This window comes from Eptatretus burgeri, chromosome 10 (assembly GCF_056783735.1).
Source record: "Eptatretus burgeri isolate ZD-2024b chromosome 10, Ebu_testis_v1, whole genome shotgun sequence".
NCBI classification, from domain to species: domain Eukaryota; kingdom Metazoa; phylum Chordata; class Myxini; order Myxiniformes; family Myxinidae; genus Eptatretus; species Eptatretus burgeri.
This window is the reverse complement of record NC_140970.1, coordinates 29748515-29768413: the sequence shown is the minus strand read 5'-3', so window position 1 is coordinate 29768413 and position 19899 is coordinate 29748515. Positions and strand designations below refer to the sequence as shown.

The window sequence follows — 19899 nt, the reverse complement described above, 5'->3', positions numbered from 1 at the left end:
CTATCCCACTGATGGGCCAGATCTATATCTGGACCTTAACTAAAATCGAATCGATTTGTTCATGTCATCTACCAAACTCATCCACCAAATTTTGTCAAAACCCATCCACAACCTTTTGAAACATCATGCCATATATCGTTTTTGGCCCCATCTCCCAATGGTGAAGGATCACTTAGAATTTTTTTTATCATCCAGATCCAAATCTTCACCAAAATCGAATTAATCCAATCTGTCCACCAAACTGGAATGTCACATAACTTTTTGAGATGTCCTGCTCATAGACGGACAAACAAACAGGGGTGAAAACATAACCTTTGATGGTGGAGGTAATGATTTATGTGGGAATGCCCACTGTTTTTATGAATGGGGGTAAGGTGAGGACACAGTTGGTAAGGGGGGGGGGAGAGCAAATATGGGACAGAGTTGTGGGGGGAGGGGGTTGTGGACTTTCAGTGGGGGAGGGGGTTGAGGACTTTTGGGTGGGGGGTTGAGGAGTTGTGGGGGGGGGAGGGTGAGGGGTTTGAAGGTTTTGAGTGGAAAGGGGATTGACATCTTAGGGTGGGGAGAGGAAGAGTTGAGGACCTGAAGTCACATTTTATATTGCATGGATGTTCTGTGGGTTCTTGCTGGTATACTTTAACACTGTAGAACACAAATCACCTTGAGCAGCACTTCCAGTTTAGCAGTACTTGGACAAAATATGATGTCATTTTATGCCATCTTGACCAATAAAATTTGCTGCTTGCACTTTCAGTTTTGGGGAATATCGAGATTCAGACAAAATGGTGACTCAGATGAAATATAGGTTGTGCCTGGAAATGCAAAGCAATAGTTGAAAGGACCCTTGCCATGTAATTTTTCTCAAGACTGCATGGTGGTAAGGTGTTCTATGAATTCCCTAGTTCTATATGGGTTTGTAAAAGTTGATTGGTAACTATGTCTCATAGACCAAGATATATATATATATATATATATATATATATATATATATATATATATATATATATATATATATATATATATATATATATATATATATACACATACATATATTAGAAAGGTCTCTGCCAGGCAAAAACTGCCCTTTTTCCAGTCAAGGTTTTCTCTGCTGATTTATGTACTTTGGAACATACTTTTTCAAGTAAGCTTCTGGGCCACCCTGAATTTTGCTGCAAATCCAATATGGCAGCCAAAATCCAATATAGCTGCCGCAGATATTTCAATGCACAGCAAACTTTTTTCTGGTGCATTTTACACCCCATAAATGTATTACCAACAGATAGAAATATGATGACAAACTACACAAATATCATATTGGAATTGTTCTATGACGTCTCCTTGACGTTGAAATGACGTCATAGTTGACCGATCGATATCAGAAATTCAATGTACTGCAAACTTTTTTCTGGGCATTTTACACCCCATAAATGTATTACCAACAGATAGAAACATATCACTAAACTACCAGAATAACCCTTTATTTCTATTCTGTGACGTCTCCTTGACGTCGAAATGACGTCATAGCAATGCGATAGCCCCCATAATTTCAAATTTTATCAAACCTTTTATTTTGAATGAATTAAAATCGGATAGAAATGTGGTATTCTAATCACTGGTCCATACATTTTCAATGACAGCAAAATGATGTCATATTAGGTACAGCGACCTCTCCTCGCTGTGCCATACTAGATTTCAATGTTAGAGAAGCTATTTGAGATTAGTACAACAAAATACACGAATTGAAATGTATTTCTATCCCCTCTCAATGATCCCAGATGCTTAGTTATTGTTTAAAAAGTCACAGTTCTAAAAGCACAGAAGCTTTTCAATTCTCAGTCACTCAGGTCTATATCGCTGTCTTCACTCTCGAAGTCAGAATCAAGTCCGCAGTTATCTGAAGAACATTCTTCCATGTCATCATCAGTTTCAGAACTTTCTCCATCTCCTTCATATTCCTCGTCACTTCCTGATTCTTCAGCTGTTTCCTTGGCACCATCTCCTATAAAAGAATGAGCAAAATTTTATCCAGGATTCAGAAATATGAAATCATACAAAAAGTAACATTTTGATTAAATGGACACTTCTGAATTACCTACCATGGATTTTAATCCTGTCGGTAATGCCAGTAAAATTTTCTGAGTTGCTTGTAGCCTTCCTCTTTCTTTGTGGAGGCGGCTTTCCTCCTTCTGTGAGGACATCGGCATATCTGGCACTCTCAATGTAACCCTCTGCAAAATTAAATTTGGATAATATGTAGGATGCACAAACCCACAGCATTGAAATGAGATTAAATCATCACTTTAGGGGTATTCTGAGATTTTACCTGGCTTTTTTCTTTTTCCACAACAGACCTCTCTGTCTTCTGATTGTCTGCTGGTGTAGTCCTGTCTATCTTCTTCCGTCGAAGCTGGCTTCTCTCTTCTGTTGTTGAATCATCTTCATCGGCATCATAGTCAGTGAGACCTGCAAGAGGAACATCAACTATTTACTTCAAATGAATTTAACCATGGTTGGACTAATTATGAGCAACTTATATTGGGATGAACTGCATTGTTTAGAGATCCAAAGAAGTTAAGTAATACCTTGAATTCGTCTTTTCCTGCTCTTTGTCTTTGCCAGTGTTGGAGGTAGTTGTGGACAGGTGAACCATCCTGGTTTAATACCATCCTCAGTAGTTTCCCATCCTCTGTCAGTGATGGAAGGATATTCGATATTTTGCCTTAGACACTGGTTCCATAGCCATGCCTGCAGGTCACTTCGTTTGAGATGCTGTTTGGTGCTATTCTCGTCTGGAAGGATGCTGCAACTAGATTTCACCTTCTGGCTGTTGTACATTCTGCTCCTTGTCCCAACAAAGCTTTCTTGTTCCGTTCCAGAGTACATGCAAGTTCTGAAGAAGCTTTTAGCACTCTCAACATTTTGAACAGATTGGTCGGATCTGCCCAGCTGCGAAAGTAGATGGCACTTTTCCTGTTTCAACATTTTCTTCCATGGCTTGCCCTTGCCAATGCGAAATGGGAATGATGTTGTGTCATATCCTGTGATGCTGTGATATGCCAGAAGAATTTTGCACACACCGTCTCCATAATGATTTGTTAGTTTCTTCACAATAACATAACGATGGTCAATCTTCATAAACCAGTCATGTGGTGGTTTACAGATGGAATAGGCATAGCTCAGGAGGACCAGTACGTCTGCGTCAGTAGCTCTGATGATAACAGGATCTTCAGACTTGCTTGCATGAAGAACAAGTCGGGTGTCAGCTTCATGATGGTTGCAGGATTCGAGCTTTTGAACATCAGTTCATGTGATCAGCCAAGTTTTCTCTTCTTCTGTCACAATCAGTGGAATTCCTAGTTTTGATCTGACTGAATTGGTCTTGCAGTATTTTGGTCTTGCCAGCATTCCCTTTAGACCGTCTCTGGTGTGTCATGTCCTTCGTATTGGTACTCTCATAACCATCAAACACGACTATGGCATCTCCGTACTTCTTCGTTACATAATCAGTGTACTGGTGGCATATGTCTCTGTATGTAGATCCACGAGACCATGGAATGCGTTGAACAAGTGCCCCGCCATCCAAAACATACTGTTGCCCATCATTGGGAATATCGGCTGGGACATCGGATCCAAGAAGATCCCAGATGGCATCAGCAAAGACTGGCTTGTGTGCTTCTCGGAGCTGAAGAGAAGAATCAAAGAGGGCTGGTGGATAGCTGCACAGTTCATATTTGAAGGCCGACTCCAGTTCTTCTGCTGTCTGTGCAACAGTGATCAGTCTCTGGAAGAGGAGTTGTGGGTCAACCTGGACTTGCTCTCCATCAATCTTGACAGATGACTTCATGCCGAGGGTGACAAATTGGTCTTTCCTCTTTAATGTGCACTCAGAAGGTGTTTTCCCATCCATAGATTTCAATATTTTGGCTCCTTCAGCATGTGCTGTATCGACGTTGACGGTGGGGTGTGCATGAACTCCAGTGGCAATGTTCCTCAGACGTGGATCACGACTGAACGGATTCCGTTCCTGTAAATACTGAAGAGCTGATAGTGTGTCCTTCCAGTCATGAGATTGTCTTGCCTTGGTCATGTCCTTCTTCTGCTCTCCAGTGTTGTAGTTCACACCTGTGAGCTCCTGCATTGCCTGGTTTATTTCTGCACAGGCAGGCATTGATAGTAGCCATACCAGCCGTTTTTGCTCTGTCATTCCTCGCCCTCGTGTGAGCCCCCCGCTGGTCTTCAAACTTCTCATCAGAACTTGTTCGATGATCAGGTCAGATGAAAGACCTGCCCACAGGCGATCACTTCGTCGAACCACATGGAACCCCTCATCAAAACGTTGATGGACATTGGGATGTTGAGTTTTGAGGTTGGACATCTGCTGCAGATACACCCTCGCAGATTTGGCATACAGGTTGTGGCCCGAGGCTGCCAGGTAAGGCAGCATTTCCTGCATGGCCTGAAGATGTAGTGCCCAGTTCCCAGTGCGCTCTGCCCGGATGTATTTGCGTAGAATGTCTAGCATGTCCATATACTGAACCCAGAGCGCTGGAGTTCTAGAAGATATATTTGAAGACTCGGCATGCTTCTGAAGGTGGTCTTTGATTTGATTCAAGATGTCAGACTTGCATACTTCTTCCACAGACTGGGGTTGGCAGAAGTGTGACGAGAGTTTTGTGCCACTTCAGACATCAATAGCTCCAGCTCCTGAAAAGATGTTATGTGTCATTAGGTGCAACTGCCAGGCTGAATGGAGCACCATGAGATGCACATGCAAGAAGCACAACATTGAATGCACTCTAGCTTGTGGAAACTGCAGGGGCACTGGCTGCACAAATGCTCCATGTGACAATGATGGGGATGATGACGACATTGTCGAGTTCTAACTTTAATACGCTTGATTTTTCTCAACATGTATATCAAGTTTATAATGGATGTAGTTTCTGAGTTAAATGCGAATTTTCATTTTCATTTTGAAACCTTCGTCAGGCAGATGTGATTGCCCCGAGTGGAATTGTGAATTTTGTCATGTTTCAATGATTTACATAATTATATTGTATTGCCATAGACTTGATTTCATCTTGTGTCTTCAACATTTGTTATTTTTTTTGGTCCAGGAGCCAAAATCAGTATCAGGTAAATATATTTTTTTTCAGGACAAAAAATTGACATTTTTGGACAAAAAAGCTATAATTTTTTATTTTACCCCAAATACATTTCACTTTTTTGTAATTATTCTTGTATATCAATATACTGACCATAACTAGAAACAATTAGAATGCAGAAAAACATATATTTACATATTAAAATATCAATCTTTACAATTTTCTCATTTTCCCCAAAGCCGGGTGGTGGCCATATTGGATTTCCATGATTTCAGGACCCCCCCCCCCCCCCGGAGGATCCTTAGGACTTTTTTTCTGTCACTGAGGACATATCCAGGAATCAAAATCTGTTGAGTTTGCTTTTGTTGCAATTTGTGGGAGGTCATCCAACATTTTGACTGTACTAATAATGTGTGGACTTGTTCAGGAGAGTGGGGGGGGGGGGTGAAGGGCAGAAGGCACCATGTTGGGCATGGAATAAAGTTGAAGAAACAATTGGAATCTTTCGGTCAGTGAATATTACAGAACAAACAGGCATGATGGGCGGTTCTTTGATTGCCGAATGGGAAGCTGGGTCCCTTGGTGGGATTTTCCAGACTGTTCACCAATGTGTTTGACTCGCAGTCTGCTAGAAGTGGTTGGACGCTGTGGAAACGTACTATCTCTTTTGTAAAGAACTAGTGCGTGCCCGTACGTGCGTGGCCGTACGTGCAAAAAAATAAAAAGAATTATGACGTCATAGCACCGTGTCCTGTCATTGGTTTGGTAAATAAATGGCCATAACTTGGGAACCACTTGTCCGATTAATATCAAACCTTGAAAAGGCACATACTCGGGTCCCCAGCAATATACCTGGCAAGTTTCAATTATATCGGACCAGTGGTTGTCGAGAAACGGCGGTCGCAGACACACACACAGACAGACACACAGAGATTGCTGGAATTATAGATAGATAGATAGATGCTATAATGATGATAACAATAACGAACATTATCACTGCTTTTTACGCACATACGTGAATACATCGGCTACTGTAAGCATCAAATAAACACGTTATTTATAATCGGACCAAGCAATGCGGATCGCGTTTCACTCCGACGTGCCGTGAGGTGATGCTTCAGGCGTTCCGAGCAATCCGAGCTTCCCGCGCTCTCACGTCAAGCTGTTGGACGCTTCAATGATCGAGTCGTTCAATATCATTAAAACACACATCAGAGCACTGCGTGAATTAAAAACACACCTATGTAAGGCGAATTCGAGTAATACGACGCCTGCAAATACAACAGTACACAAAAATTACATCATTAATACCCAGACGGATCGTGTAACATATTGCATGCTCATGAAGCGGCGTGCGGAGATGAAGGATGTGCGCACAACGTCACCCTCCCTCGGGACGGAACGACTAGATCACTAGAGGTAGAATGAGTCGACGAGCGAACGAACGACGCGCTCGAGACGACACCCGCCCAGTCAGGCAGTTCCCGCGCGCGCGCTCGCTCCTTCCTGCGCTTCACGTTCGATCTCCTCACGAACGGCTCGAGCGCGCACCCCGAGCTCGGCGTCGATTTGTTTCTCTCGCAATTCCATATATTCCGCCTGATTCATCCTCGAATATTTTCCCGCTGCTGAGGTTTCATTCGCTTTATTTCCCTCCTACTGTTGCTTATAATTCGACATACGTTTGACGACCGCTCACCGTGCGGACTTAAGAAAAATTGTGCGTGTGCATCGACAACAATTCACTGGAAAAAAAAATGAGCGGATGTAATAACGATTAACAATCGATAATAACAACGACTTAGAAATACGAGGACCGAATCGACGTGAAGAAGAGTTCTTCCCTGATCGCCGCGAGGAGTCTTGTTTTCCCGCCCAACTGAGGCACCGAGGCTTCGCAGATCGTCTGAGGGAGAGTTCGCGCTTTATAATTTTTTATCATTATTTTGTGGAAGAAATTAGCGCAGACATTCTCGCAAATCGACACGACCTCTCTCTCGCCATTCACTCGAAAATCTCTTCTTTCAGACGGTTAACATTGCGTTTTCCTCGAAGACGATTAAGGTCGGCCACTTCCACCACGACGTCTCACGATCTGCAGCCTCACCTGTAGACGTCTCGGATGTTTGCGGAAATATTCTGACGTCTGGTCTGGATTTTCCAGAAACCTTCTCCCTCTCGCACCCGACTTTATCGACGAGGCAGTGAGGCGAGAGGGCACAGCGTGTCAAAAGCCTCCAAACATCTCGCCATGGACGCCTCGTCGTGCTCAGAAACCCGGACTCCACCTGACTCGACGCCTCGCCTGCAGTCAGAGCCGCCTCCGAAGGTGCCCGAAGCGAACGGTGAGAGAACGACGTGCGAAGCCACGCCGTTGGCGCCCGATGGAGACGCCAAGGTGGTGGTGGCCGGCGTGGGTGAAGACGGTGAGGCCGAAGTACGGCCCAAAGACTACTTGCTGCTCACCATCTTCTCCTGTATCTGCCCCATCTGGCCCATCAACATCATCGGCTTTGTTTTCTCCATCATGGTCAGATTGTGGAATTTTCTGAACGATGTTGTTGCTGTAGATGTCATCATAAATTTGAAATATCGTCGATAAAATGTAGTACATTGTTCTCAGACTTTTTTTTGTAGAGCTTTTCCATATAATTCACAGTCTGACAGGGTGGGACGGGTCGTGTGTGCACTTATCTTTTGAGCTGTTTAGTGTGGGTTTGATCCCCAAACCCCACCATAAACCGTCCGATTGATGCTTCACAGGCAGGGCGTTTCATCTCAAAGTGCGCTGTCCCACGGATGGGACAATAAGCCGGTTATCTCGTCTGTTAGCATTCGTTGGTGGAGGTTAAAGATCACACGATATATATTTTGTGAAGAGTAGCTGAGTTATAGCCCACACTCCAAACAAGTTACAAATTCCTGCTTGGACTGTGGGTAACAAGTGGTGTGATCTTCTTGGGTATTCCTTGAGACCAGGTCACGCCACTGGCTAATCATTATCTCACAGTGGGGTTGCTATGAGACCAGGTTACACCAAAGAAATTGGAATGCAATGGACACGCACTTGGTATACGATATTATATATATATATATATATATATATATATATATATATATATATATATATATATATATATATATATATATATATATATATATATATATATCATAAGCCATCGATTCAGATTGGAATACAAACTAGACTAACCCACATGGTATTCATTTTGTAGTCGATGCCATATCGTGGTACGTTGCTTATTGAGTGATGTTCATGTTGTGAGAACCTGTTGAGCCTTTCTACATTCATCATTACCTTATGCCTCTGACTCGTAGGTGAGATTTGCAGGCAATATATGACGTCAGATTGACATACAGTAATACGAAAAAGAGCAAAGATTGCAGACCCTCGCCAGGGCTTGTTTTTGTTTGTCGTGTTTGTGTAATTTTGTGTGGTGTTTGTGTACTGGTGAGTTACGTAATTTATAATAGACATTAACTAGAACTGCCAAATTATAACTGCTGGCAGTGATGACCGGGTACCAAGATGTCCCGCTCTGATGCAACACCGCTTTGATCAAACACCTGACTCTGATCCATGACGTTTATTATTATTCAAATGAATTCATAATAGGATCAAAATAAATTGAATTCAAATCAAATGGAACACCAAATTGGTACATTCCTGCATTGGAGTAATCAGAAGGAACCCAAACAAGCAAAAAACAAAGATAAAGTCATCAGGAGGAAACTGGATAGGATTTGGGTTTCAGCTGCAACTCCTAAACCCTCAAACCCAACCGGGCACAGCCAAGTGAGCCTCATTAAAAAAAAATCAAAAAGAACCCAGATTCAAGATATTAAATAATTTTGGTTGCCAGACCATGTGTCAGATCAGGTTGAAATTTAAAAACATGTATTCCCCATAATTACTCGATCATAATTGTGAAGTTTCACATTGATTGATGAAGTGGTTCAAGAGAAATATATATTTTAAAGATATTTGCTCAATCCAATATGGCTACCAAACCATGTGACATCAATTATTCATGAATATCCTGTTATCTCCAAAGCTTGGGGAACATTTGTGTAAAGTTTCCCCTCGATCTATGCAGCCGTTCTGGAGAAGATGATTTTTTTCGGGTAAATCCAATATGGCTGCGACCTATGACATCATAATGTGACATATGACATCATATTTGTAAATGTTTTGTTCCTCATAGACAGGTGGTCATATGTGTAAAGTTTAGCCTTGATCTGTTCAGCCATTTCAGAAAAGATTTTTGAATATTAAAAAAAAAAACATGGCTGCTGAACCACGTGACGGTGATGTCATCAAATTTTATTTTTTATCGACCAATTTATTTCTGATGACCCTCAAAAATGTTCATACTCATCGGATGTAACATTCTACGTATGCAATAATGACGTCATATTCTGCATGAGTCGTCGCTACTCTTGTGAAAATTTCATCTCAATCCGCCAAGCGGTTGCAGAGAAAAAACACTGAAGTTCTGTGCAGACAAACAAACAGACAAACAGACCCAAATGCAATACCCTTTTCTCTGGCGAGGAAATACCCTTTCCTTCATACAATACCCTTTCCCAAATGCAATACCCTTTCCTTCATACATGTCACTGGTATGAAGGCTATATTTCTTGCATGTCAACAGTTACAATTCTAAAGGCAGCTCTGCTTTACCCCCCAATAGAAGGAAACCGTCCAGTTAACCGACATGCCTCAAAGTTTTGTCCACAGCATTTGCAGGCAACGAGTAACCACAAAAAGGTGGTGAATATGCATAGGATGACAAAATATTATAATTATACTGTATATTCAAGTACTTCAAAAAGAAAAGAAAAACGTTTCACTCCAGTTTGCCATAAAGAGAAATGACCACCAGAACCACCTTTTCAGGATACTCATGATATTTCAATGGTACTAGCAGAGAACCCACCTTGAGGGGTGGGTAGAGTTTGCACAATACTTGCTGAAAAAAGTAGCCTATATTTTGGAAGAAGTCATCATCACAACTGACTGGAAGAGGAGCCTTGTTGTATCTGGAAATCGAAGGGTGATCACCACGACTGCAACAACCACCGAGGGGTGACACTGCTCTCAGTGCTGGGCAAGGTCTTTGCTCGGATAACTATTGATGGGGTTCACCACAATCTGCTTGAGCACCAGTGCCTAGAGCAGTCATGCTTTACACCAAAGAGGTCAACGATTGACCGTATCCTTGCCATTCGGGTCCTCACCGAACGCAGACTAGAGTTTCAGCAGGGGCTGCTTGCAGCCTATGTTGATCTCTACAAAGCACTCGATTCAGTGAATCGGGATGCCCGCTGGAGAATTCTCAGTCTTCATGGGGTGCCACCAAAACTGATCAATCTGATGTCTAAACTGTACTCTTATACCGAGAGTGCTGTGAGATGTGGTGATACCATCTCCGACTTATTTCCAGTTGTTACTGGAGTTCATCAGGTGTGTGTACTGGCACCCACACTTTTCAGCACTTGTTTGGACTAGATACTGGGGAGGATGTTGGAGTGATCAAGCTGCGGTGCATTGTTTGGGAATGTCAAGATGTCTGATCTTCATTTCACAAATTTTGCAGTCATCTTTGCAGAAGCTCTGGAGATCCTTTTAGGGGCCCTCAAGGTGCTGAATGAGGAGTCAGAGCCGCTGGGATTGCGGGTTTCCTGGGTCAAAACTAAGATAAGGCTTTCAATGACATCTTGGATGCTGCTTTCTTGTCAGTACCTGTTTGTGGTGAGGATGTTGAGGTCACAGAGAGATTCACTTACCATGGCAGTGATATTCATGTCTCTGCTGGCTCTGAGCCAGAGGTCAGTAAATGTCTGGATCGGGCCTGGGGGGTCATGGATTCACTGGATCATGGGGTGTGGCGCTGTCGGTTCCTGTGCAGGAGGATGAAAGTCTGAGTCTTCAGGTCCTTGGTGCTTCTTGTCTTGCACTATGGATGTGAGACTTGGACTCTGACCAGGGATCTGAGATTGAGACTTAATCCCTTTGACACCAGGTCTCTTCCAAGAACCCTTGGCTATCGCTGGTCGGACTTTGTGTCCACTGAGCGGTTGTTGAGAAAGACTCAAATGAGATTTGTTACCTGCATAGTCTGTGAGCGTCAGCTGTGGCTGTATGGACATGTGGCTCATTTTCCTGACGCTGATCCTGCTCACCAGATTCTCTTGTTGAGAGAGCCTCGTGAGTGGAGGAGGCCAATGGGCTGACCCCATGCATCGTTGTTGCAGTAGGGTTATTAGCATCTCGAGGAGATGGGGATGGTCCATGCATCTTCTTGGGGGATGGCCAGACGGGGGCTCCTGGAATACCAGCGGAAAGTGGACGCAGCGACACACTGCTCCGGTGTATGCTCCCATACCTGACCTGACCTGGGTGGGGAGGTTGGGGGGTTAACAAGGGTAGAAGAGATTATGGTTTTGTATTGGGGATGATCTGAAAGGGTGGTGAACAGCTGTCTTGAGCTGGAGAGAAGAATGATATTGAAAATAATGTGGAAGTTGGTTCCACAGGTGGGGAAAAAGAGGAGCGAATAAGTGTAGGTGAGCAGTGATCCTGGATTTTGGGAATTTCACCAGAAGGGGGTTGATTTTTGACCGTGTGTGCTCTGGGAAAACCTGGGGGAAGATGGGTGGCCGGGGGAAGGTGGGGGCAAAGAATGAAAAGAGAAGACAGAGACACCACCGATCTGTTTATTAGGGGAGAGTGATAGGCCCATAGACTCAGCTTCAGTGTAGGAGATTCCAATGATGTTGAAAGCCTTGTTTTCCATGGCGTTAAGCTGAGCTTGGTGTGAGGTTGGGGTACCATCCCAGAGGGGAGAGCAGTACTCCATCAAGCTGTGGATGAAAACCTTGTTTGTGGGATAGGAGTTCAGGTGTACCAAGGAAGGACTTTGTGCGATGGAAGATGCCTATTCGGCGACTGGCTTTGGAGGCCAACTTTGAAATGGGGTTTGTCCAAGAGGCACACTGAAATAAAAATGTCTCATTTTGTATAAAAATTTGTGCTTAAAAATGATGTACATAGGTTATGAATAATAATAGTCTGAGTAATGAACCCTGAGCTGCCCCACAACTTAAACCTCCAAGTCAGACATTCTCCCATTCATAGCCACTCGTTGTTTCCTTTCCCTAGGCTAGTTTTAATACAGCTAGTAATGCTACCAGCTATTCCATAATCTCTAACCTTAGCTAACATCCTTCCATGTGGTACCTTGTCAAATGCCTTCTGCAAGTCTATACAACTTCCATTGCACTTTCCTCATTCACCAATCAGAAACTGTTTCATAGAACTGCACACATATTTGTTAAACATGAGCTTCCTTGTTAAAATCCATGCTCACTGCCTTTTGGTTATATCTATACAGTGCCTATATAAAGTGTACACCCCCTTTCAAATTTTTCACTTTTTGTTGCCTTACAGCCTGGAATGAAATTGCACTAAATCAGACTTTCTCCAACTTTATTTACACATTGTAACCCACAACTTACAAGTGAAAAAATAATTCTACAAATTTCAGAAAATTAATTAAAAATACAAAACTAGAATATCTTGGTTGAAGAAATGTCCACCCCCCTTATAATAGCATTTGTAAATTAACTTAAGTGTAACCAATCACCTTCAAAATCACACACCAGATTAATTGGCCTCCACCTGTGTTAAATTGTAGTGATTCTGATTAAGAATAAAATCAGCTGTTCCTGCAGATTTCCTCCACTGGGTAGTGCATTTCACAGCAAGACTCAATCATGAGCACCAAGGAGCTGTCAAAAGTCCTCCAGGATAAAGTTGTGGAAAGTCACAGATCAGAGGATGGTTATAAAAATGTTTCATATGTCTTGAATATTCTTTGGAGCAGTCAAGACAATCATTAAGAAGTGGAAGGTGTATGGTACCACCAAGACCCTGCCCAGATCAGGCCATCCCCCCAAACTGGATGATGAAGCAAGAAGGAGACTGATCAGAGAGGCCACCAAGAGGCCAATGGCAACTTTGAAAAAGCTACATGCCTTTATAGCAAGGACTGGTCACTGTGTGCATGTGACAACAATACCCCAAGCACTCCACAAGTCTGGCCTTTATGGTAGGGTGGCGAGAAGGAAGCCATTACTCAAAAAAGCCCACTTTGAGTCCCATTTGAGGTTTGCAAAAAAACACTCCAGAGATTCTGAAGCCCTATGGCAAAGTTTTGTGGTGTGACGAAACCAGGATGGAACATTTTGGCCTAAATACGAAACGTTACGTGTGGCACAAACCCAACACAGCACACCACCCAAATAACACCATCCCGACTGTGAAGCATGATGGTGGCAGCATCATGTTATGGGGATGTTTCTCATCAGCAGGGACTGGGGCATTTGTCAGGGTAGAAGGGAAAATTGAAGGAGAAAAATACATAAAAATCTGAGAGGAAAACCTGGTGCCCTTCTCTGAACACACAGTTGAAAGCTAAATTGGGATTGAAGTCCATCTTTCAGCATGACAACAACCGGAAGCACACAGCCAAAGCTACACTGGAGTGGGTAAAGAACAAAAAGATAAATGTCCTTGAGTGGCCCAGTCAGAGCCCCGACCTAAGTCCAATTGAAAATCTGTGGCATGACTTGAAGATTGCTGTCCATCAACGCTCCCCATGTAAGTTGACGAACTTGAACTGTTTTATCCAGAAGAGTGGGCAAATATTGCCTAATCAAGACGTGCAAAGTTGGGAGAGACCAATCCCAACACTCAGCTGTAATTGCTGTCAAAGGTGCTTCCACCAAGTATTAACTCAGGGGCTGGACACTTATCCAACCAAGATATTCCAGTTTTGTATTTTAAATTAATTTCCTGAATTTGTAGAATTTGATTTTCATTTGGAAGTTGTGGGTTACGATGTGTAAATAAAGGTGGAAAAAGTCTGATTTGATGCAATTTAATTCCAGGCTATAAGGCATCAAAAGGTGAAAGTTTTGAAAGGGGGTGTACAGTTTCTTTCGGCACTGTATAAATCGTTCCTCATCTCACGCCCAATTAATATCTCTAATATCTTTCCCACAACTGAAGATAATCTAACAGGTCTGCTGTTCTTAGATTCCTCTCTGGATCCTTTATTTAATAACAATGTTGCATTTGTTACCCTCCAACCTTCTGAAACATGGCCCAACTCCAATGAGCTGTAAGATGTTTTGACTAACATCATGTTTATCTGTTCTGCCACCTTATAATAATGATTTGAGTTCCCTTCCAAGGAACTTCAACACAAGGGGAGGCCATTAGGCCCATCAAAGCTTGTGCTATGATTGCCATCCTATGGTTGTTTATCTGCACTCTATCATTTTAAAATGCTGACTGTCAAGCAAGGAAGTAGCAAATACCATTTTTAGTCTTAGGTATGGCTTGGCTGTGATTCAAACTGCTGACCTCCCAGACTCAAAGCAAACACTCCAACCATTACACCATCGTAAATGGTCCAGCCTTCAATACTCTTCAATGAACATTATTGGCCCCAGAGCTTTATTTTCTCATCGCTTTCCTAGCTGTTTCTTTACTTCATCCACTCCTACTGGGATATTATCTGAAAGGCCAGATAGATACTTTACTTCCACTCCTGGTAATTTTCCTGATTGTGTGTGAATGTCGAAGCAAAATAATTATTTAATAAGCTTGCCATCTTACTTTCATCTTAAACCAATATCCCTGTGCTCTTCCTTAATGGGTCCACATCTATCTATAATTCCAGCAATGTGTGTGTGTGTGTGTGTGTGTGTGTGTGTGTGTGTGTGTGTGTGTGTGTGTGTGTGTGTGTGTGTGTGTGTGTGTGTGTGTGTGTGTGTGTGTGTGTGTGTGTGTGTGTGAGACCGCTGTTTCTCGACAACCACTGGTCCGATCTAATTGAAACTTGCCATGTATATTGCTGGGGACCTGAGGATGTGCCTTTTCAAGGTTTGATATTAATCGGACAAGTGCTTCCCAAGTTATGGCCATTTATTTACCAAACCAATGACAAGACACGTTGCATGGGCGTGGCCGATGGGGAAGGGAAGCTCAGCCGCGTTCCCCATTACGGGTTACAACGTACGGGCTTCCGGAGAGTGATGACTTTGTGTATTCTAATAATTTCTCGATTTCTTATGTGCATTTATAGATAAACACAATGCCCCAAGTTATGATAGTTTTCATATTAGACGATTCATAAATTTCGGTAACATCAGAGTGCTGGTATGCTCCGAACCAGGAAGTAATTTTTTTCCTCTCTTCTCTTCTCTTTTTGTTTTTCCTTGCGATGACATTGTGAAAAGGCAAAATACGTTGGCGCTAATTGAATATTTGGGCATTAAAACTAAATTGCGAATAATCGTAACTGCGAATAATATACGAACTTCCGGGCCACGCACGTACGGGCACGCGAGAGCGAAGAAACGGCCTGTGTGGTTGTTGTTTGTTGCTCATGGTTTGAATATTTATTTATTAATTATTATTATTTTTTTTTTTTTGACAGGCACGTACTAGTTTGTCTAAACCTGCTGTTTACCCATATGTACTTTAAAAATTCCTTGCTATTATGTTTAACATTGTTGGTCATATCCTTCTCATATTCTCTTTTGGCTGGCTTAGTTTTTGATTACTGAACTCGCTTCTGTTTACTGCTAAACCGATACGAGTCTGACTCAAGTCTTATTATTATTTTATACCTAGTAATTGCCTTCTGCTATACTTTAATAGCATTCCTTACCTCCCTGTTCTATCACCCTGATTTATTTCTAACTGTAGCTTTACACCTCACTGGAATATACTTAACTTTGGACACTGCACATTTGCTCCTTCAAGGTTGGCCATTTCTCTTATTTCCATACATTTAGCTTCTCTCCATCTATAGCACCTAACTCTCTCCTCATACCCTCAAAATTTACCTTCCTGTAATCTAATAGCCTTACTCTACTATCCAAATCTTGTACTCCTAACAGAATCCTTGCACACACTTTGTTATGGTGTCTTTCCCAAATGCTCTCCTACCCCTACCTTTTCCACCTTATTTGGATAAATCGTTAAAAAGAGGTCTAACACTGCATTCCCCCTCATGGGCTTATCAACAAACTTCCAGAAAGAAGCAATCTAAGACAGGATCCACACATTCCTCATCTGCTCTGCTCTTTCCATGTTCCTGGACTGACTCGATCCCAGGCAAATTAATATCCCCAATAATTAATACTTTTCCCTTCGGCTTACTACATGTCTTTCTGAATTCTTAATGCCCCCTTCTTTCCTGTTTTCCTTCAAACCAGGAGTGCCATAGAAGCATACTACTTGTATCTTACCATTCTTACAATCTATAAACTAACTCTATTACACGCACTTTTACATTATTTCCTCCTTAATGTCACCCCTTACTCTCAATACAATCCTGTCTTTTACTCAAATTGCTATACCTCCTCCTATTTTCTCTTTCCGATCGTACTTTTACGTTTTGTAGCTTTCTAGTTTTATATGTCGTGAGCACAACAGAGGCCTGACTTGGAACACTTTATTACAAAGAAGAACTCACGGTCATCGGCATGTCACATGAGAGAATGACATGAGTCACAACGTTCATTTTGAAAAAATTGTTTCTACACAATTCGTAATTAATCTACATGTGACAATATTGGAAGAAGGTGAATACTTTTGCAGGCAACTGGAAGTTGACACACACAGTAATGTTGCAAATGGGGATCAAGTCCAGTTAAGAGGCCTGGATGAAGACTCTTCCCAGGGAGGTGTGTGTGCCCGGATGCGAGCAGTGCAGGGTGAGTCCTTGCATGCGAGCTGCTTGTGCAGGAATCCGACGCTGCAGCACAGGTATGCTTGGCCGACACGAACTGCCAGTACGCGAAGTGTGCACCTCCTAGGTGCCCGTTAAGCTGCCGCCGCAGAAGGTCAAAGTCACACAGCTCATGTGTGCCGGCATGAGTGAGGGTGAAAGTGGGTGTGAGTTTATGGGTGAAAGGTAGCATGGACAGAGAGATCGAAAGAAGAGAAATGCCAACAGATGAGCCACCATTACAGATTGACTGGCTAGGGATAGAACCAGGGGAGCTCCCCACTGAGCTAGTGAGAACAGCGCCAGCTCGGGTTGAGCCGAGGGGCAAGACGGGGGTGCGGCATGGTGGATTACACCTGGCCTGGACACAGGCTCCTTGGTTATAGTTCGGACTGGAAAGTCATGCTCACTGAATCTTTTGGAAGACCCGGAGTGCCAAAAGAAGACTGTGCAGTGCTTGTGCGCATTATGGCTCCTGTAAGTCTTGTCGAAAAGGAGTGTCCGAAAGGTAAATTGGAGGTTGAGACGTATCCCTTACAGGTCCAAGATAAAGGGAGAAGTCTGACGTGAAGTAACTTTGTAAGGTGTCGCGCACGAGCATTGGCACAAAGGTAAGAGCACCGAGACTGGGAGTGAGGGGGCCCTGTGGAGAGACCAGCCGGGCGTGAATGGTCGATGTGGCAGATGATGCTGAAAGGTCTCCGTGGGAGTCCCATGGTGACCAGGGAACAAGAGAGGACAGAGACTGAATTGGCAGCTGACTGGTGAGTTTGATCGGAGTATAGAAGGGTATAGAGCTGGATTTGTCAAATTGATGTTTTAAATTGTAAAGAGAAGAAATTAGGCATAAAGGCTCATTGTAGATGGTTGAATTTGGATTTTGATTTCAGGACTTTTAGAGCAGGATGCCTTCTTCTTCCTCCCTTCTCTCATCGCAATTAGATTAGGGATGACTGCTGGAATGGATGTTGTGAGGAGAGGTGGGTGTTATGAAGTGTGTAAGCCCAAATTGTTGATGATTGAGCAACATGGTGCAAAGTGGGTATGAATGCAAAAGAGTGGATGCACACCTCCCTTGTAGATAAATTATTATCATAGTGATAAACAGATAGATAGAGGTGATTGAGCAGTTTTGGAACATGGATGCTGCTTCAGTGTTCGACTGTGCTGAGCGAGGTAAAGATAATTTAATAAAAGGGCTGGGAGTGTGAGCCTGAGCTCAGAGGGAGATGCACCCCAGGCCCTGAGAGCCTTGAGCGACAGAGGTCGCACATGCCAAGAGGGCATGAGTCACCCAAAATTTTGTAAGAAGGGCCGGGTACCCAGAGGAGGACCCGAGGTGGGAAAATGCCACAAGGGTATCGTGGGTGCTGGGAGCACCAGACCCACAGGGGGAGCCAGCGAGAGCCCCCCACGTTTCGGATCGTGATGCTCAGGAGCTCAGGGGTGCCACATTGCAGAGCAGGAGAGGATCCTGTGGAGGGGGCCACACTTCCTAACCATGAGATTGTGCAAGAGCACAGAGAAAATTTTTGAGGCCCATGCCAAAAATTGAGTAGTGCACTAGCACACAGTGTAGCGGGTAAATTGGTTATATGTATAGAACGACAGAGGGGCATTAAGGATAAAAGAGACAGCGTTTTGAAAATGCTAGGTCAGAATAGAGATGCTTGTTATTCACAACATTTTAATGTCCTATCCACGGCTGCTGTCGAGAACAGGAGTAGGGTAATTGAGTTTTGTGAGAACCCATCGGGTCCCAAATGATGGATGCCAGCCGGCGCGAAGGTGGATCAGACAGAACGCCGGCAGGCCAGACGAGACGACCAGGCGACCAGGCGACGAGGCTGACAAGGCGACCAGGCGACCAGGTGATGCGACCTTTTTCCAGACAGAATGCCCCGAACACTTATTCACCCCTTCTCCAGAGGGGCGGAGCCGCCTCCTTGGACCCGCTCTCGCTCACTGGACAGTTTTGGCATGCAATTACGCTCGTCGCCCCCATGATTGGCCAAAAGGGGTGCCAAGTCTGCTGATTGGACCGGGGGGGGGCATGGCGGCCATCATGGCGGACCACCCCTCAAACAGGGAGAATAAGTTGTCCTGCATTGTGGGGCTCATTGGCTGACTGACAGCAACCTCGCTCGCATCCCCCTGATTGGTCGAGAGCCACCGCAAGGTCCCTCCTTGAACGCCACCCACCGCGGGTGCTATGACGTCAGGTTGAGGAAGTGAGGTGAAGGCGTGTTGTTATTATAAGTGTAAAATTCCTATCTATAAAATAACTTCACAGCACATGCACACTTAATTCCTATTAGACACAGGGGAACGGGAGCTATCTATCCACATTTACTTATCGAAATAACTGACCTATGGGGATCTGAATGTTGAGTGCTCATGGCTTCCAGATTCGCAACAATATGTATAGAACAACGACAGAGGGGCATTAAGGAGAAAAGAGACAGCGTTTTGAAAATGCTAGGTCAGAATAGAGATGCTTGTTATTCACAACATTTTAATGTCCATGGCTGCTGGCGAGAACAGGAGTGGGGTAATTGAGTTTTGTGAGAACCCATTGGGTTCCGCATTGATAGTGTAGGGGAATTGATAGTGCCTCAATCGAGCTACTCTGCTTCGAAGCCCATTGCTCCCCCCCCCCACGTGTGTGTGTGTGTGTGTGTGTGTGTGTGTGTGTGTGTGTGTGTGTGTGTGTGTGTGTGTGTGTGTGTGTGTGTGTGTGTGTGTGTGTGTGTGTGTGTGTGTGTGTGTGTGTGTGTGTGTGTGTGTGTGTGGACCATAACTTTTTGTTTTTTTTTTACTATTTGAGCTTTTGCCATTCAATTTTCAACAGACCCTTATAATGAGAATATGTATGGAGAATATAATTAATAATTGGGTCAAAATGTGAAAGGGCAAAGTCATAGTCACTACAAATAGCTAGTTTTAGCCCCGCTGCAGAACAGCTGCAT

General features: G+C 43.5%; 1 protein-coding gene and 1 pseudogene across 3 annotated transcripts in view; one reads left to right on the top strand and one right to left on the bottom strand.

The window, feature by feature from the left end:
- Positions 1–1065: 1065 nt before the first annotated feature.
- LOC147018198 (uncharacterized) lies at positions 1066–5321 on the bottom strand (annotated as a pseudogene). The gene is made up of 4 exons (XR_015062307.1): positions 2583–5321; positions 2324–2463; positions 2097–2186; positions 1066–1999 (listed from the first exon to the last, which is right to left on the bottom strand). The product of XR_015062307.1 is annotated as an uncharacterized LOC147018198 (transcript).
- A 1220-nt stretch (positions 5322–6541) lies between these two features.
- The window catches only part of LOC147018197 (trafficking regulator of GLUT4 1-like), a 98572-nt gene continuing 85214 nt past the window's right edge, over positions 6542–19899 (top strand). The window contains exon 1 of one of the 2 annotated variants that reach the window (XR_015062308.1): positions 6542–7632. Coding sequence is in view for 1 of the 2 variants with exons in the window: in XM_085897662.1 (XP_085753788.1) it covers positions 7354–7632 (279 nt within the window). In the remaining variant the exon portion in view is untranslated. The remainder of the gene's footprint in view (positions 7633–19899) is intronic. The other variant, XM_085897662.1, reaches the window with a different exon arrangement.